At 41.3% G+C, this 18021-nt stretch overlaps 1 protein-coding gene across 1 annotated transcript; it reads left to right on the top strand.

The window, feature by feature from the left end:
- The first annotated feature begins 14366 nt into the window (after window positions 1–14366).
- LOC132397830 (interleukin-22-like) lies at window positions 14367–15693 on the top strand. Its single transcript, XM_059976582.1, has 5 exons — window positions 14367–14528; window positions 14623–14688; window positions 14801–14950; window positions 15176–15238; window positions 15532–15693. Exons 1-5 carry the CDS (start codon window positions 14367–14369, stop codon window positions 15655–15657), a joined length of 567 nt encoding a protein of 188 aa, XP_059832565.1. The 3' UTR covers window positions 15658–15693.
- The last annotated feature ends 2328 nt before the right edge of the window (window positions 15694–18021 follow it).

Raw genomic sequence — 18021 nt, forward strand, 5'->3', positions numbered from 1 at the left:
TCCTCCCACGGTACCTGGACAACTCAGCTGGAATCGCCGCGTTCAGGGTGGACACCGGGGAACTCCGTGTGCGGGCTGGCTTTCCGCCAGTACGCTGGAAACGGTTCAGAACGGTGCCGAATGGACAGTGGCCCCAAGTTCCGACTCGGAGACAAAACCCGTGTCTGCGCTAACGCACGTGAAGTGACAGTGCGTGCCAGTTCATATGCAAAGGCAAATCCCCATCCCCCTTTAAAGGACTATGTTCTATAAAGAAGTCTTTAAAAATAATCCCCCAAGAGGACCGCAACCCTGCCGTGGTTAGGAGGCTTGTGTGCCTCCTGGAGAGCTATATTGGATGGAGTCCGGGCTTCATGCTTTAGCTCCTGGTAGGGTCACCCATCCCACACAGGTCAAAGGGTAGAGGCCAGACTAAGAGTGGTCCGCTGGACCACAGGTTTCATGGCTAACAACTCTGACTGCTAAAACAAAACTATTACGGAAACAGCAATGAAGAATCCTTCTACATCTGAGTGTGACGGTATTCCTGAGTCTCTGCCCGGAACCTGCATGAGAGACAGCATTGAAAACGACACGATGAAGGAAGCCCTGAACACTGCCAGAGACGGAGGACATTTATTGCTGCCCTAAACGCCAGCGGTATTACGGGCAATAGAGAAAGAGAGGGTAATAGCGTTGTATTAATTGTCAGTGACGTCAGAATCAAGTTTATTGTCCGTCTTATACGACGCTCAATTTGTTAATGTATAGCAGCAGAACAGAGCAAATGTAAAATTACTACAAATTACTAAATAAATAGTGCAAAGCAAAGGAATAATGTGGTAGTGCTCATGGTTCATGGACCTTTCAGAACTCTGATGGGGGGGGGGGGGAGCTGCTTCTGAATCTCCAGGCTCCCGTACCTCCTCCCTGATGGCAGTGGCGAAGAGGAGTGCGTATTCTGGATAGCCACATTCTTCAGACGCAGCCTCTTGAAGACGACTTTGATGATGGAGAGGGTTATGCCGATGACGGGGCTGGGCTGGCTGTGTCTACAACTCCCTGCAGCCTGGTGCAATTCTCTGCATTTTGGCTTCTATTTGTAAATACTCTACAGAAGGCAAATATCTATTGAGAGGTAAAATTAGAAAGAAGATCTGCGCTTATATGAAGTCCCACCACCCTATCAGGATATCCCAATGTATTTGCCAGTTTAATAAAAGAGTTTTGAAATGTTGAACTTTAAAGTTCGAAGTAAATTTATTATCAAAGAACATAAATGTCACCATATACAGCCCTAGATAGATTTACTTATGGGCATGCTCCATAAATCCGTTAAAGAATAACAACCATAATAGAATCAATGAAACACCACACCAACTTGGGCGTTCAACCAGTGTGCAAAAGATGACAAACTGTACAAATATAAAAATAAATAATAATAATAATAATAATAATAATAATAATAATAAATAAGCAATAAATATTGAGAACATGAGATAAAGAGTCCTTGAAAGCAAATCCATGGGTTGTGGGAACATTTCAATAATGCTGCAAGCGAAGTTAAGTGAAGCTACCCTTTTGTTCAAGAGCCTGATGTTTGTGGGGGTAACTTGGTGGTGCGAGTCCTAAGGCTTCCGATGGGCGCAGCGAGGAGAGAGCATGGCCTGGGTAGCTGGGGTTCCTTATGAGGGATGCTGCTTTTCTGCGGCAATGTTTTGTACAGATGTGCTCAATGTTGCGGAAGGATTTACCCGTGATGGACTGGGCCGTATTCACTACCTTTTGTAGGATTTTCTGTTCCAGGGCATTGGTATTTCCATACCAGGCTGTGATGCAGCCAGTCAATATACTCTCCACTACACATTTATAGAAGTTTGTCAAACCTTGTTGCTTTGGACACTTACTTCCCATGTCCAGTACAATATTTTGACGATGGAAGGTAAGCTGCGTTATATTTTATCTCTTAGCTTGAAAATATCTTCATCTCATTTTGTTTATTACTTGTTAGGTTGTTTCGCTAACTGCCAGTGACATCATTTATTGTATATCCCCGAATGTCCCCAAATTGAAAAGGGCAATTAGGAATCAAACATATTTGCTTATCTGATTTTTTCATTAAGCTCACCACAGTGGTGCTGTACCCCGAATACCATTGGATGTGTGAGTACTGCTTGAGACATCTACCTTTCTGTTCTGGAGATTTGAATCAATTTGCAGAACACCAATCTGGTCGTTAAAAGGCTCTACATATTATAAACCCTTTCTGGATGAGTTTACTGAATTTCATTAGCACCACTGAAGCAATTTCTTGATTATGAGAAGGATCACGGTGATCCCCTGATATAATGAAAATAATAGCAGGGCTAAGTGATTTTTTTCCAGACATCTGTGGTACTTCACAACTCTCAGGACACCTTCCCCTTATCATAATTTGTTGGGACATTTGCACCAGGGTAACATGCACTTTAGCCACCACCATTTTACACTAGAGAACCATAAGACTGCAGTTGCTGGAATTTGGAGCAAAACAACAAGGTGGTGGAGGAATTCAGCGGGTCTATCAGCATTTGTGGAGGGAAACGACCAGTCAATATTTCAGATCTCTAAAGAGATAATTACATGCTCATAAGTGATAATTTATCCTTTGCATATGCAAAAGTATAGATAGAAAAATAGCTTCTGAAATGGATTGCTATATTTTCTCATCCTGTCTGGATGTAAAATAATTGGTCACTCTTGTACTGGGCGTTGTGGCAGTTTCCCTCCTTCTCCCTCCACTACCCCGCTAGGTGCTTGCTTAAGAAATGTTTAAGTTGTAAGGACAAATTATATGTACTGTATCACTCACTCTCTCTCTCTCTCTATATATATATATCTCTGTGTGTGTGCATGTGTGCGTGCGTGCGTGTGTGTGTGTGTATATATATATATATATATATATATATATGAATTCCTCCAGCATCTCCTTTATGTCTCACCATTTTCCACACCCACTCACCCCTGCTTTCATCAGTATATTCTGGCCTCGGAAAAGTAGCGTAAGTTGTCAGAGTTGAGTCACACTCTTCTGCTTGCACTGCTTAGCTGTAGGCAAAGTGAAAGAAGAAAGCCGAATTTACATTGAATCTCAGAATTTCATATTTTGTAATCAAAGATGTTTTTAACAATGTAATATCTATTCTAAACATAGAAAAATTGGCAGCAAACTTGTACACCATAAGACTATTTGGTGATCACATTGAAGCATATAAAATTCTAAAGGAGGCCTATGAATATTTTTATGACCTTAAATGGTCACCTTTCAAATTTGGAGACCTTGCCCTCATGTTTTGGACTCGCCCAGGAGAAGAAATGTCTTTTCAACATTTACGTTATCTATCGCTAAGAATCCTATATGTTTCAATACAATTGTATATCAGGACAGATCAGTCCTCTCCCACCCATAAATGTATACTGTTCAATATAACCTTTGAATGGTAGTTAAATTGACCACTAAATTAAAAATAAATAGAATATGAATATTGACATTTTAAAATAAAATGCAGATTACAAATTTCAACAAATTTATTGGAAGTAGAGTATTAGCCATGGGTGTGAAGCTGCTGAATTTCGTTTCAAGGGTCCATTGAATACATTTTCTAATATAATGATAGCACATCTAATACTAAAAGCATTATTGATTATGAACTATTGATTATGGGATTGGGTGTAACTGCTGTAATTTCAGAAACCAAAACAGCTCATGTACATCACCTCACAACATGCCTATTTGTATCACACACAAAATGCTGGAGGAACTCATAGGCAGGACAGTATCTATGAAAAAGAATTAACAGTTGGTGTTTCGGGCCAAGACCCTTCTTCAGAACTGAGAAGGAAGGGAGAGATGCCAGAATAATAGCTATGGATATTGAAGTTTCATCAATAATATCATCATTTATTGTCCATCCCTAGAGAGACTGACTGTAGTGACAAACTTGACCTTTCGTTAATAGGACCAAAACCGCCAGCAAAACAACACATTTAAATGATAAAGTAGTGTACCTATGGTATTTCCCTGGAACTTTATCAATCAAACCCTGACATGAAGCCACACTAAGAAAGAAAGGGGCAGGAGACCCTTTATCTGGGCAAAGAATTGGGTCTTAAAAAATTATTTTGGAGTCATGGCATCATACTCTGAAGAAACAGGCCCTACCAATCATTAAGAACTCAACTATATTAACTCCATTTCTGGTCTGTAGCCATCTTTATAAATCTTAAAGGCAGAAAGAAAACAAAATAAGTTGTGAGATTTCAGAATGGATTTGCAGACCTTAGTGTTTTGTAAATGGAAGGGCGTAAGTTATTCTCTATGGGGATGATCAAAAAGCCAGAATCGGAGGAAAACAAGTGCTCGGATTTACAGATGTAGAGAAGATAAGCACGATGTAAATAAGCACAATGAGGCTGTGTGTCAATTTGAGAACATGGATTAAAGTTTAAAATTGAGGTTTAGTTAGTAGGAACCAATGTGGATCAACTTAGCCAAATTTGAAAGGCTGGAAAATTCAGTGAGTCAGGCAGCATATGTGAAGTCAAAGGGATAGTCATTGTTTCAGGTTGATCAGCAGGCTCTGTGATGTAAGAGAAAGGTGAGTTAAAGATGATCTTGGGTCAGAATATGACAGTGTGGCTGTTAACACTGCAATCCAGTTTCAGACAACTGACAGGGAGCAGTGACAAGACGGTGCCTGGGGGATAAAGACGATTAGTTTATGGATTGAGATGGTTATGTTTAAGGAGAAAGAAATCCAATTAGAGAGATTCAACCAAAACGCTTTTGGGAAAGGTGGACAGAAATTAAGTATTTAAAGGGAACTTGGGTTTAGGCAATTATTTGCAAGTGTAGGAAAGCAAGCGATGGTTGATACAGCATTTTTGATTTCCTGAGGAGCATCAAGAAAGCTTACCTCTGTCCCAGGATACTGACGGACTTTTACCGCTGTACCACTGAGAGCAGACTCACCAACTGCATCTCAGTGTGGCATGGCAATTAATCCGTATTGGACCGCAAAACACTCCAGTGGGTGGTGGAGCAACTGCCCAGCAGATTATCGGCACCCAATTGCCCACCACTGAGAACATCTACCATAAACACTGACTGGGCAGGGCGAAAAGCATTAACAAGAATGCATCTCACCCTAACCATGGATCTTTTACTCTCCTCCCATCTGGTAGGCGCTACAGAGGCTCCGCTCCCCCACCAGCAGGCTCAGGAAAAACTTCTTTCCTGAGACTGTGACCCTGCTGAACCTCACATCACAGCGCTAAGCAGTATTGCACCCATAATGTGCAATATCTGTTTATATTTGTGTGCTTATTTGCAGTCATTTGTAAATAACACTATTCTTTGCATTTCTGGTTAGATGCTAACTGTATTTCATTTGGCTTTGTATCTGTACTCGGCTCAATGACAATAAAGTTGAACCTAATGTAATCTAATTTGATGGAGGGGAACAGTATTTGAAGAGAGAATTGTAAATAATATCTTAAATGAAGGCTGGAACAGATGACATTTAAGTGAAAAATTGGTGTGTGGAATGGTTTGATGCTTTCAAGGACTTGTATCGATTCCCCTCAGTTGTGGAGCTATGGATCCAGACAAGTGCTAACGAGAAATCACAGGAATATTGCTGCAGGCACGGAATAGATAATGTACAGTACAGCCACAGTAACCTACAATTTAGAATGGGGAAGGTGGTGAGATCATGCTGACAGCATTGATGCTGTTGGGCTTCTTGAATATTGTAGCCACCATTGCCCAAGCAACAGGAATGGACAGTATCATATCATGCTTTCTGCAGTTTTATCTATAAGATATCTCTTTATCTCTTTAGGTATGTGAAGAGGAAAAGATTAGTTAAGACCAAAGTTGGGCCCTTGAAGGCAGAAACAGGTGAATTTATTATGGGGAACAAGGAAATCGCAGACGAGTTGAACAGGTACTTTGGATCTGTCTTCACTAGGGAAGACACATACAATCTCCCAGATGTAATAGTGGCCAGAGGACTTAAGGTAACGGAGGAACTGAAGGAAATTCTCATTAGGCAGAAAATGGTGTTGGACAGACTGATGGGACTGAAGGCTGATAAATCCCCAGGGCCTGATGGTCTGCGTCCCAGGGTACTTAAGGAGGAGGCTCTAGAAATCGTGGATGCATTGGTAATCATTTTCCAATGTTCTATAGATTCAGGATCAGTTCCTGAGGACTGGAGGGTAGCTAATGTTATCCCACTTTTTAAGAAAGGAGGGAGAGAGAAAACAGGGAATTATAGACCAGTTAGCCTGACATCAGTGGTGGGGAAGATGCTGGAGTCAATTATAAAAGATGAAATAGCGACACATTTGGATAGCAGTAACAGGATTGGTCCGAGTCAGCATGGATTTGCAAAGGGGAAATCATGGTTGACTAATCTTCTGGAATTTTTTGAGGATGTAACTATGAAAATGGACAAGGGAGAGCCAGTGGATGTAGTGTACTTGGACTTTCAGAAAGCCTTTGATAAGGTTCCACATAGGCAATTAGTGGGCAAAATTAGAGCACATGGTACTGGGGGAAGGGTACTAACATGGATAGAAAATTGGTTGGCAGACAGGAAACAAAGAGTAGGGATTAATGGGTCCTTTTCAGTATGGCAGGCAGTGACTAGTGGGGTACCGCAAGACTCGGTGCTGGGACTGCAGCTATTTACAATATACATTAATGATTTAGATGAAGGGATTAAAAGAAACATTAGAAAATTTGCAGATGACACAAAGCTGGGTGGCAGTGTGAAATATGAGGAGGATGTTAGGAGAATTCAGGGTGACTTGGACAGGTTGGGTGAGTGGGCAGATGCATGGCAGATGCAGTTTAATATGGATAAATGTGAGGTTATCCACTTTGGTGGCAAGAACAGGAAGGCAGATTACTATCTGAATGGTGTCAAGTTAGGAAAAGGGGAAGTACAACGAGATCTAGGTGTTCTTGTTCATCAGTCACTGAAAGTAAGCATGCAGGTACAGCAGACAGTGAAGAAGGCTAATGGCATATTGGCCTTCATAACAAGGGGAGTTGAGTATAGGAGCAAAGAGGTCCTTCTGTAGTTGTACAGGGCCCATGTGAGACCACCTGGAGTATTGTGGTCAGTTTTGGTCTCCAAATTTGAGGAAGGACATTCTTGCTATTAAGGGAGTGCAGCGTAGGTTCACGAGGTTGATTCCTGGGATGGTGGGACTGTCATATGTTGAAAGATTGGAGTGACTGGGCTTGTATACACTGGAACGAAGGATAAGAGGGGATCTGATTGAAACATATAAGATTATTAAAGGATTGGACACGCTTGAGGCAGGAAAGTTAGATATGTTAGATATGGCCCTTGTGGCTAAAGGGATCAGGGGGTATGGAGAGAAAGCAGGGATAGGGTTCTGAGTTGGATATCAGCCATGATCGTACTGAATAGTGGTGCAGGCTCGAAGGGCCGAATGGCCTACTCCTGCACCTATTTTCTATGTTTCTATGAAACATGTTCCTGATGTTGGGTGAGTCCAGAACCCAGAGGCCACAGTTTAAGAATAAGGGGTAGGCCATTTAGAATGGAATTCAGGAAAAACTTTTTCACCCAGATGGTTGTGAATCTATGGAATGCTCTGCCTCAGAAGGCAGTGGAGGCCAATTCTCTGGATGCTTTCAAGAAAGAGTTAGATAGAGCTCTTCAAGGTGGCAGAGTCAAGGGATATGGGGAGAAGGCAGGAACGGGGTACTGATTGTGGATGATCAGCCATGATCACATTGAATGGTGGGGCTGGCTCAAAGGGCCGAGTGGCCTACTCCTGCACCTATTGTCTATTGAGAGTATTTGGGAAGTAAGGAATATATGACTTCTGAGCTTAGTTTAAGGGTCATGTAGACTTTCTAGAGTCTCTGTCAACTTTGATATCTAGAATGTTGATGTTTTGTTGATGCTGACAAACAATACTATTCAGGCAGAAGTGGTGAATGACAGATGTAAGTAGGATGTGTGGAGATGCTCATTTGTGTTGTGCAAATATTGCTATTTATCAACCTGTGCAGGATGCACATGGACATGCATTGTATTGTTACTTGAAGAAATATGAAGGGTACTTGCAGCCATCAAAACTAAATGAGCGTGGTGGGACCCAAACTGAGCATGGGTGCACATTTTCCGTAACCAAATTCTGCATAACGGGACTATTGTTGATTCTTTTAGTCCCTTTGCTAACAACATTATCCGAACAATAGCTGTTTCATGGAATACAAGGGAAATTTCCACATTGATGTGCAGGTGGCAGGTTGCAGTTATAAAAGCATAAAGAACATAATAAGAGCCAGAGTGAGCCACTCAAACCCTCAGACCTGACCCACCTTTCACCCCAGGCCTTATTTCCTTACCTGTACCAATCTTATAAAGCCCTTGATTCTCTGATTATGCAAAGATATATTTATTTCCTCTTTAAATAATGCCAAATGATCCAGCAATAGCAATGCAGCAATAGTTTGACTGAGGACTTACCTACTTTTAAAGTATGAATCTTCCTCACTGCAGCCACAGTATTATTTGTATATACAATTTTGTTGTGTCCCTTGAGTTCAACCATTTCTTATGTTATATTATGTTATCTTATATTTCAACCATGCTACAAGATATGAATCAATTGGTTGAAGACTGGAACCTGTGATCGTTTGGATAGGGAAGGCAGAGAAGGGTCATGGCTGAGAATTTCTGGCTGAAAATTGTTGCAAGTGCTTTAGCCTTGTCTTTTGGATTTATATGTAAAGCTGCACTGAACATTGCCCAAAGAAGCCTGTTCCCCTTCAATACTATATTGTTCATTGCTATTTATTCTGGAAGAAAGACAGCAGAGATTTAAATGATGCAGTCACTGTAAAAGCACTTGGCCCAGTCAGTATCAAATTCAGTGGAGAGATGGACTTCCAATGGTGCTGCAAGAAGAGAGTATGTGACTGTAGCCCTTTCCCTAGACTCTGCTCTTAAGCAGTCTTTCAGGACCAAAAATAAGTGATTTATGCTCAAGTGTAAATTGTGGCTTCTGAGTTTGCTATTGGGGTGAAGGTGGGGTTATGCAGACTCTTCCACAGATTGAACAGGTGCATGGTTTGTATTCTTATGCAGCCCTTCTGCAACACACATGAAGTTCTGGAGGAGCTCAGCAGGCTAGGCAGATCTATGGAAAAGAGCAAACCGTTGACATTTTGGTCTGAAACCCTTTACTGTATAGATAGGGTAAATGCAAACAGGTTTTTTCACTGTTTGGGTGGGACTACAACGAGAGGTCATGGGTTATGTATGAAAGGTGAAAAGGGTAAGGGGAACTTATCAACATCAACCAGAAGGTCGTGAGAGTATGGATGCAACTGATGCATTCAAACTCAATTTCAACATTTAAGAGAAGCTTGGGTAGATACATGGATGGTAGAGGTATGGAGGGCTATAATCCCACTGCAGTCGATGGGAGCAGGCAGTTTAAATGATTCAGCGCAGACTAAATGGGCCAGAGGATCTGTTTCAGTGCTGTATTTTTCTATAACTCTATGACAAATCCTTCCAGTATTCCACAAAGAAAAATCATGAAGTAAAATTAATAAGAACAATCAAGTTAACAACAACACACCAACTTTTTGTACTGTACCTCTGGTATTGCTCTGAACTACAAAATCTTCATGTTTTACTGAATCAAGGATAAACGTTACATCTGGTGCCCTGAGAGGACTGATAGGCATTAGGTGCTGCTACATAGTCCTCTGTTGAATGTTTACAGGACTGCATAGCTAGACCTGTTTTTAATCAATTCCACCAAATACGATGACAAGGTCAACCGGTATGAAGGAGAGTGAATTCATTTTAAAGCCTGACTTAGAAGCAAATATTCCAAAGCCATGCTGATAGTTACACACATAACTGAAAGCATTTGCCTAGAAGTCTAGGTTTACACTCCAAATGTTTTTTTTTGTGGTATTGCTAAATAATTGAGGATGACTTTTTAAATAATAAATGGATTTTATTGGATGGTTAAAGAGAAATTATATAATCTAATTGAGAAGTCCAGACAAAATGTTCAGTTTCTATGGCTACAGTTAAATTCTATCAGGAAGGATGGCTGTTTTTAACATGATCTGTGACATCAGTCTCATAGATTGAATTGAGAGATAAGCAAAAGGAAATCCTTAATTACAATATACAGACGTAATAAATACAACAGTGGGGTTAGAAACCACTTTTATATGTTTTGCACTGCAGCTATTTGCTAATTGCCAGAACGAAAGGAAGAGGCAAGCCTAGCCATTTGACAGATCTAACATTCAGTGAAGCTGAGGCTGGCGTCTTGCCAGTTGTCAAGGAGTGAGCCAGCAACTTGCAGTGAGAAGTCCCTGTGCTGCACAGGATGTTGCCGCTCAGTTATGCGTTGGGCTTCCCATCACAGCAGTGAACCTGTGCTGGAAAGAACAGTATGGTCCAAGCTTGAGTGTATGATGTGCTTAGATGGCTTCCTAGTCATAGTACCAAAAACATTTGAATTGAATTGAATTTGATTTGAATTACTACTTGCATACTTCATATACATGAGGCATAAAAATCTTTACGTCTCCATCTAAATGTGCAATGGCAACTTATAGTAATTTATAATAAATATATTATGTACAACAAGACAGTCAATATAACATTGGAAACACAGTTGCATCAGTATGAATTAAGCAGTCTGATGACCTGGTGAAAGAAGCTATACTGGAGTCTGTTGGTCCTGGCTTTTATACTGTGGTACCGTTTCCCAGATGGTAGCAGCTGGAACAGTTTGTGGTTGGGGTGACTCGGGTCCCCAGTGATCCTTTGGGCCCTCTTTACCCACCTGTCTTTGTAAATATCCTGAATAGTGGGAAGTTCACATCTACAGATGCGCTGGGCTGTCTGCACCACTCTCTGCAGAGTCCTGCGATTGAGGGAAGTACAGTTCATGTACCAGACAGGAATGCAGCCAGTCAGGATGCTCTCAGTTGTGTCCCTGTAGAAAGTACTTAGGATTTGGGGGGCCCAAACCAAACTTCTTCAACTATCTGAGGTTAAAGAGGCACCATTGATCCTTTTTCACCACACAGCTGGTGTGTACAGACCATGTGAGATCCTCAGTGATGTGTATGCCGAGAAACTTAAAGCCATCCACCCTCTCATCTCCAGATCCATTGATGTCAATAGGGGATAGCCTGTCTCTATTCCTCCTGTATTCCACAACCAGCTCTTTTCTGCCATAGATAACATCACTTGTGTATTGGCGAGTAGAAGACCAATTAATTTTCTCCCTAGTGTTCATTCTGCCCATGCTATAGACTAACTGAGCTATATTTATACCATGCTCTGTTGTTCTATAGATGTGTAGTGGAGGGTATATTTGCTGGCTGCATCACAGCCTGGTATGAAAACACGAATGCATTGAATGGAATATCTTACAGTAAGTAGTGGATTTGGCCCAGTATATCATGGGTAAAGCCCTCCCAACCATTGAGCACATCTACATGAAACCCTATCATAGGAAAGCAGTGTCCATCATCAGAGATCCCCACCACCTAGCTCATGCTCTCTTCTCACTGCTGCCATCAGATAGTACATGAGCTTCAGGACTCATGCCACTAGGTACAAGAATAGTTTCTACCCCTCTACCATCAGGCTCTTGAATAAAGGGGGATAACTACACTCATTTGCTCGATCATTGAGATGTTCCCACAAACAACAATCTCACTTTAAGGACTAGCATATAATGAGATAAGGACACTTTATCTTATTATCTCATGTTCTCATTATTTATCGTGTTTAGTTATATTTCCACTTGCACAGTTAGTTGTCTTCTGTACTCTGGCTGCCCTTTCATTGATCCCTGTAATAGCTACTAATCTATAGATTTGCCGAGTATACCCAGAAGGAAATGAATCCTAGCATTGTATATGGTGACATATATGCACTTTGATAATAAAATTACTTTGAACTTTAAAGCGTGTTGTTCTGGAACCCTAGAGAATTGGCAGTAAAACATGCCATATTAAATAAATGTTTCTGATTGTGGTTTGATGTGAAGTTCTACAATATATATGAAGGTCTGTAGTACCGAGTGGGAGATGCGGCAAGTACGTAACATTTTAAAAGGAGTCTGTAAGGGATAAAGGTAAGTTATATTTTAATTGTAGCACGATCATCAAACCTATTAAAAGATGCACAGCCAAATCATCACAATCTGCTTTTTTCCCCTTATTGAATGATAACATGAATTTCAGATTTTTAGCTTTTGTGGATTTCATTTTGTTATTTCTTTGCCCTGTATGTACACCTGCTGCTATAACTGGAACAGATTTTCCCACTAAAATGAAAGAATTATACATTTATTGATTTATTTTTAGAAACTGAGAAAAGCACTACCAAGGTATTTCCTTTCAGCAAAGAATATTTAAATAACAGCACCTTGCAATTATGTTCAATCTTTGATGTGGGTAGACTGTGAATTGAAACACACTAGAGAGCTGAGCACACAGTTTTGAGAATGCAGAACAAAAAGATATGATATAGGAATAGAATTAGGCCATTTGGCTCATTGAATCTGCTCTGCAGTGGGGGAGTAACTGCCAAGGACAGGTGGTTTATTTTATGAGGGTGGTCATGTAGTGACTGTGTGAATAAAAAAGTAAAATGGTTTTAAAAAAAGGTCTTAATGATGTTGGGTAAAGGAATAAATTTACATTGAACTTTTGACCTTCGAACTTAGAATAGTTAGAAGTGCAATAGAGTGGATAATTTGGGGAGAAGGCAGAAACATTTTCTGCTCTGCAGAGGAAAAACTGTAGAAGTTTAAAACCAAGCTAATCCTTTCTTGTCGAGTACCCATGATAAACTGAGAAGAAAGTTCCTGTCACTAGCGGGAAATCTTCTGATATTTCAGCGGTGACTTTGAAGAATGTGGCAGAATTCTGAGCCTATTACTTAAGGAACTAGATGGATACATGAACGGAAGAAATTCTGCAGAGGCTGGAACTCCAAGGCAACAAACTCAAAATGCTAGAGGAACTCATCAGGTGAGGCATCGTTCATGGAAATGAACAGACAGTTGGTGTTTTGGGCTGAGCCCCTTGTATTGGCTTGAAACATTGACTGTTTGGTCATTTCAATGGATGCTGCCTGACCTGTTGAACTCCTCCAGCATTTTGTGTGTTTGGAGATGGATACATCATTTATATTAGTTAACTTGTAGGAACATTGAGAATTTAGAGCATTAGAGCCTATTGAATGCATGATGTTTGTGCCAGTTGAGTAAGTTTCTCCTAGTCTAATTCACTTTCACCTCTAGGTTTGTAACCATACATATCAAAACTCTCTAAGTACACTCCCTCAACTCTCCTGTTCCTTTTACCAATGGCTTTAAATCTATGTCCTTTCCAGACATTGATACCTCAGCTATTTACTCTACCCAGAGCCCTCACAGTTTTAATAATTGTAATTTAAATTATACACCCTGTCAAGTCTTCCCTTAGTCTTATTTATTCCAAAGAAAGTAACTCTATTTTGTCCATCCTTTCCCTATGATAAATTCTTTTAAACTCTCCAACGTATCCTTGTAAATCCAGACGCTTCTTCCCGGCAGTGTGGTGGCTAGAGCTGTTCAAAATGCCGCTTAAGAAGGGTTTGCATTTCTAATTCTTGCATTAATATAGGCAAGCGTTCCACATTCATTTCAATCACCTTATTATCTGACCCCACAGCCTTCAAGGATACATCAACTCATTATCTTCTCGAGTTAAATGGTCCGGAATATTTTTTTTAAATTTCCGCCTGGGGGCTCTCTAGACTGGAGGAGACCGATCTGGCAATATTAAGTGATTCTCACAATCAAGGTTCATGATATTTGTTTGGCTAAAATGAAACTAGGGTATGATATCATAAGATATTAGATGGGGAACTAACATTATTGAAAGAGTAATAAAAATAATTAGATACAATTCCTGAATGATCATGATTCATTTTAAAACGCTGACTTGATTTTACTAGAACTCTGCAAATTTGCACAATCGTCAAAACCCGAACTACAATTACCTGCTAGAAAGCGGAAATTTATCGAGTAAACTCCACACGTCATCAGATCATTGAGGGAGATTTCAGTCCTACCTTTGATAGATATATAAACATTGCACACAGCTGTATGTTCAGAGCAGCAGATAGCGGGCTAGCTCAACACATCTTTTTCACTTTTGGTTGTCAGCCTTATCTCAATCTTGATTGAGGTGCAGCGAATTTAAGATAGTTTTGACTTGCAAGTGGGCTAGATCTGACTGATAGATTGTTTTCAGAATGTATTCACTCGCGACTGTAGTTGTGTTGGTACTTGGTGGCTTTGCAGTCCCAGGGAGCACTGCTCCAAGTTTGAAATCCGGGGCAGCGAGTGCAGTTTGTCAGGTAGAAGGACATTTACTACGACAAATGAGACATAAGGTCCATGCCCTGTCTAAAGATGTAAGTAAAGGAATTTGTCTTTCATTCTGCATTCAGATTAATGTTGGTTCAAGCTTTTTAAAAACATCTCTAATCCATACCCATCATTTCACAGGCTCAAAAGCACGACGAGGACACGGAGACGAGACTAGTGGGAAAGGATCTATTTGGAGGCCTGGAGGTATGACATTGTATTGGTGCGATGCTCTTTAATCTCACCGAACACACGTTATCAATTCACAGTATCGTTCCGTTTTGGAGAATACCTGTAAGATCCATGGTTTGCTTTGCAGGAATCTGGTAGCTGCTACGTTCTCAAAGAGGTGATTGACTTCTACCTTGGAACCGTTCTCCAACCTGACCAATTGCACGCCAAATATTCGCATCTAAACGACGTTAAAGAGTTTCTCGCCGTTCTGATGAAACGGCACATGTCTGCTTGCGTAAGTGTTTCCTGTTCTGATTGAACCAATTCGAGAGAACGTAGACTTGATATCGCTCGCATTTCAAACGAATAATTAAATACGCAGTGTTATGACTCTGCTGGTGGGCAAACAGTTCAAATCGGGGCTCAGTGGTAGAAGGGAGGGGAACTGTGCGAAAGTACCGCTGACTGGAACGGGCGCTGAAACCAGTTCTTGTGTTTGAATTGGTTGTGTTCTTTTCAGGATACTGAAGATAAAACGAAAGCCAACAAAAACATCGAACGACTGAAGCAGAAAGTGGAGAAGGTAATTTACTAAGAATTCATGCACATTGTGCAGATCAGATTCATGACATAAAACTGTTGTGCTAGTAGTGTGGTACTCGGGAATCACCTGTACAAATTCGGTTACGTTTCAACAACGTGACACAATCAAGAGTGAGAAAAGAATTGACCTCGGTAGAGTTCAGCATTCGGTATTCACGTGACTCTCTGTAACCATCTTTTCGGCGCTATGTTTCGTGTAGAAGACTTCTTAGTTTTCCTGCACTGAATTCATTCAACTGATGTTAATTTCTTACTCTGGTTCGTTTATTCCAGCTCGGCGAGGCGAGTGAGGCCAAGGTTGTCGGGGAGATGTTCATCCTCCTCCAGGAGATAACGAACCGCTGTTCAACAGCAGGTTGGAAACCCGGACACCAGGGGAGATCACGAATTAATAACTGAGGAAAGAAAACCAAGACGCAAGGAAACAGTACTAGTTTCCCCCCAAAATAACATGTTTTATTAACTTAACAAGGAGATATTTATTTCTGATGTATTTATTGTGTATAATGTTATACACATCGTTGTAATTACTTACAGTAAGTTATGTGTAGCAGTCAACTTTGCATTGCTAATGGTCACTTGTAACTTTTTATTTTTAACCACATTCGGTAGGACATTGAAGATCGATTTTTTATTAAATAAATGCATATTTGAAGTTAAACAAGCTATGTGTTATTTTTTGCGTGAGTTCATGACGAGAGAGCAGATAATTCTGTAAATTGAAATGTAATATAGAGTCTAATGGCTAAGAACGTCTTCATATAGAGCTCTTTGCAGAAGGCACTTGTCTTAGTCTATCACTAAAAGTGTTCCTCTGTTCAGCAATGGTGGTATGCAGAGGGTTAAAAATATTGTCCAGAATTGCCAGGATTTCATCGAGTCCTTTATTCTACGACAGCTTCCAGTGTGTCCAATTTGACTCCTACAACAGAGCCAGCCTTTCTAATCAGTTTATTGAACCCGTTGGCATCACCAGTGTTGATGCCATTGCCCCAACATATCACTGCACTGAACACTGAACTGGCAACAACAGACTGGTAGAACATGTGAAGAAGAGGGCTGTTTACTTCAAAGGATCTCAGTCTACTCAGGAAGTAAAGGTGACTCTGGCCCTTCTTGTACACAGCCTCTGTGTTGATGCTCTGCTCAGGTGCACCCCCAGGCTCTCCTAGATCTTCACCACACCCATGTCCTCGCCATCAATAGTAACAGGAGCAATGCAGACTTAGTCTTCCTAAAGTCCATCACCACCTCCTTTGCCTCATTAGTATTGAGCCGCAGATGATTCAGCTTGTACTGTTTGACAAAGTCCTCCACCAGAGCTGTATATACATCCTGCAGTGTCCCCTTTACACAGCCAGAGAATTCCTGCAGATGACATGACTCAGTGTTGTATCTAAAGTGCAAGGTATACCGTGTAAACAGGAAGGAAGTCAACATGTGGGGCCCCAGTGCTGTTTATAGCCATGTCTGTCACACAGCTCTAAAGCCTCATCCAACCTGTGGCCTGCCAGTCAGGTAGTCCTTTATCCAGGATACAATGGAAGTGCCAACCTGTATTGAATGGAGTTTTCCCCCTGCAATTAGGGCTGTATGGTATTGAAGGCACTTGAGAAATCAAAAAGCATGTTCCTCACAGTGCTATCCAAATGGGAGTAGGCTTGTTCAGCAGGTAGGTGATAGCATAGTGCTCCTTGTAGGCAAACTGCGGGGGATCAAGGACTGGTGTGACCAGGAGTTGGAGGTGAGTCAGGACCAGCCTCTCTAGGGTCATTGTGATGTGTGAGTTAAGGGCCACTGTGTGGTGGTCATTCAATACTTTCGGTTGACCCTTCTCGGTTACTGGGACCACACATGTTTTCCACACAGTCGGGACCCTTTCCAGGCTGAGACTCAGAGTGAAGATGTGCTGGAGAACTCCACACGGCTGCTCAGCACACTCCCTCAGGACCGTGGGGTTCACACCGTCCGGTCCCAGTGCTTTGCTGTGCCTGAGTTTGGACAGAGCGCTTCTCACCCGCTCCGTAGTGAAGGTGAGTCCGTGATGACTGGGGAACTGGTGAAAAGTATCCAGATCCTGAGGGAGGTGAAGATTGGGAAGACAGCAGTTGGGAAGCGGAGGTGTGAATGGTAGGTGCAGAGCAAGGAGGGGATGTAGACAGTGCTAGCCCGTATTGTTTATCCACCTGTTGATATGGAGGGGGGCTGAGAGAGGAGGGAGGAGGGGATTGTTGTTGCTGAGGGAGTTTTGGGTGCCTCGGCACATGTACTGGTGTGCTACAACAAAATCCTGAACTACACAGAGATTGAAATCTTTTGTTTTGTAGGTTTAGTAATAGCAAGCCATCTGTGATTACAAATATCCGCCGAAAGATTAAACTTGAGTCAAAACAGGCTAACGATGCGCTGAGGGTGGGGGTGTTCACTGAGCGTTAACGTTACCAGACAAAGAGGCTGAGTGAGCGAATGATCTGAGTTGATTCCGTCCCCTCCCAACCCTCGCCTCACGTATATCGTCCAACAGCAATGAATTGACATTTCCCGCAGATATGATTAGAAAAATATAGTTCACACAGATGAAGCAATGATCAAATAATGTAGTCTATCTCTAAAATGTTTCAGTCACCCAAATAACGAAGATCAGTTTTTTTTGGTGAAAAAGATAAGCTTCTTAAAAATTGGGTTACTGTTTTTTGCGCAGGGAAACAAATCACACTGGAATTAAAACGGCGGCTTAGGTTTCTCTCAAAGTCAAAAGCGTGA

Source organism: Hypanus sabinus, chromosome 8, assembly GCF_030144855.1.
Source record: "Hypanus sabinus isolate sHypSab1 chromosome 8, sHypSab1.hap1, whole genome shotgun sequence".
In the NCBI taxonomy this organism is placed as follows: domain Eukaryota; kingdom Metazoa; phylum Chordata; class Chondrichthyes; order Myliobatiformes; family Dasyatidae; genus Hypanus; species Hypanus sabinus.

Bases quoted from the DNA above. Each gene is read 5' to 3' on its own strand.
- LOC132397830 (XM_059976582.1), top strand. From the start codon at position 14,367: ATGTATTCACTCGCGACTGTAGTTGTGTTGGTACTTGGTGGCTTTGCA. The intron at 14,951-15,175 runs GTAAGTGTTTCC...TGTTCTTTTCAG, and splicing joins AACGGCACATGTCTGCTTGC to GATACTGAAGATAAAACGAA. The intron at 15,239-15,531 runs GTAATTTACTAA...CGTTTATTCCAG, and splicing joins TGAAGCAGAAAGTGGAGAAG to CTCGGCGAGGCGAGTGAGGC.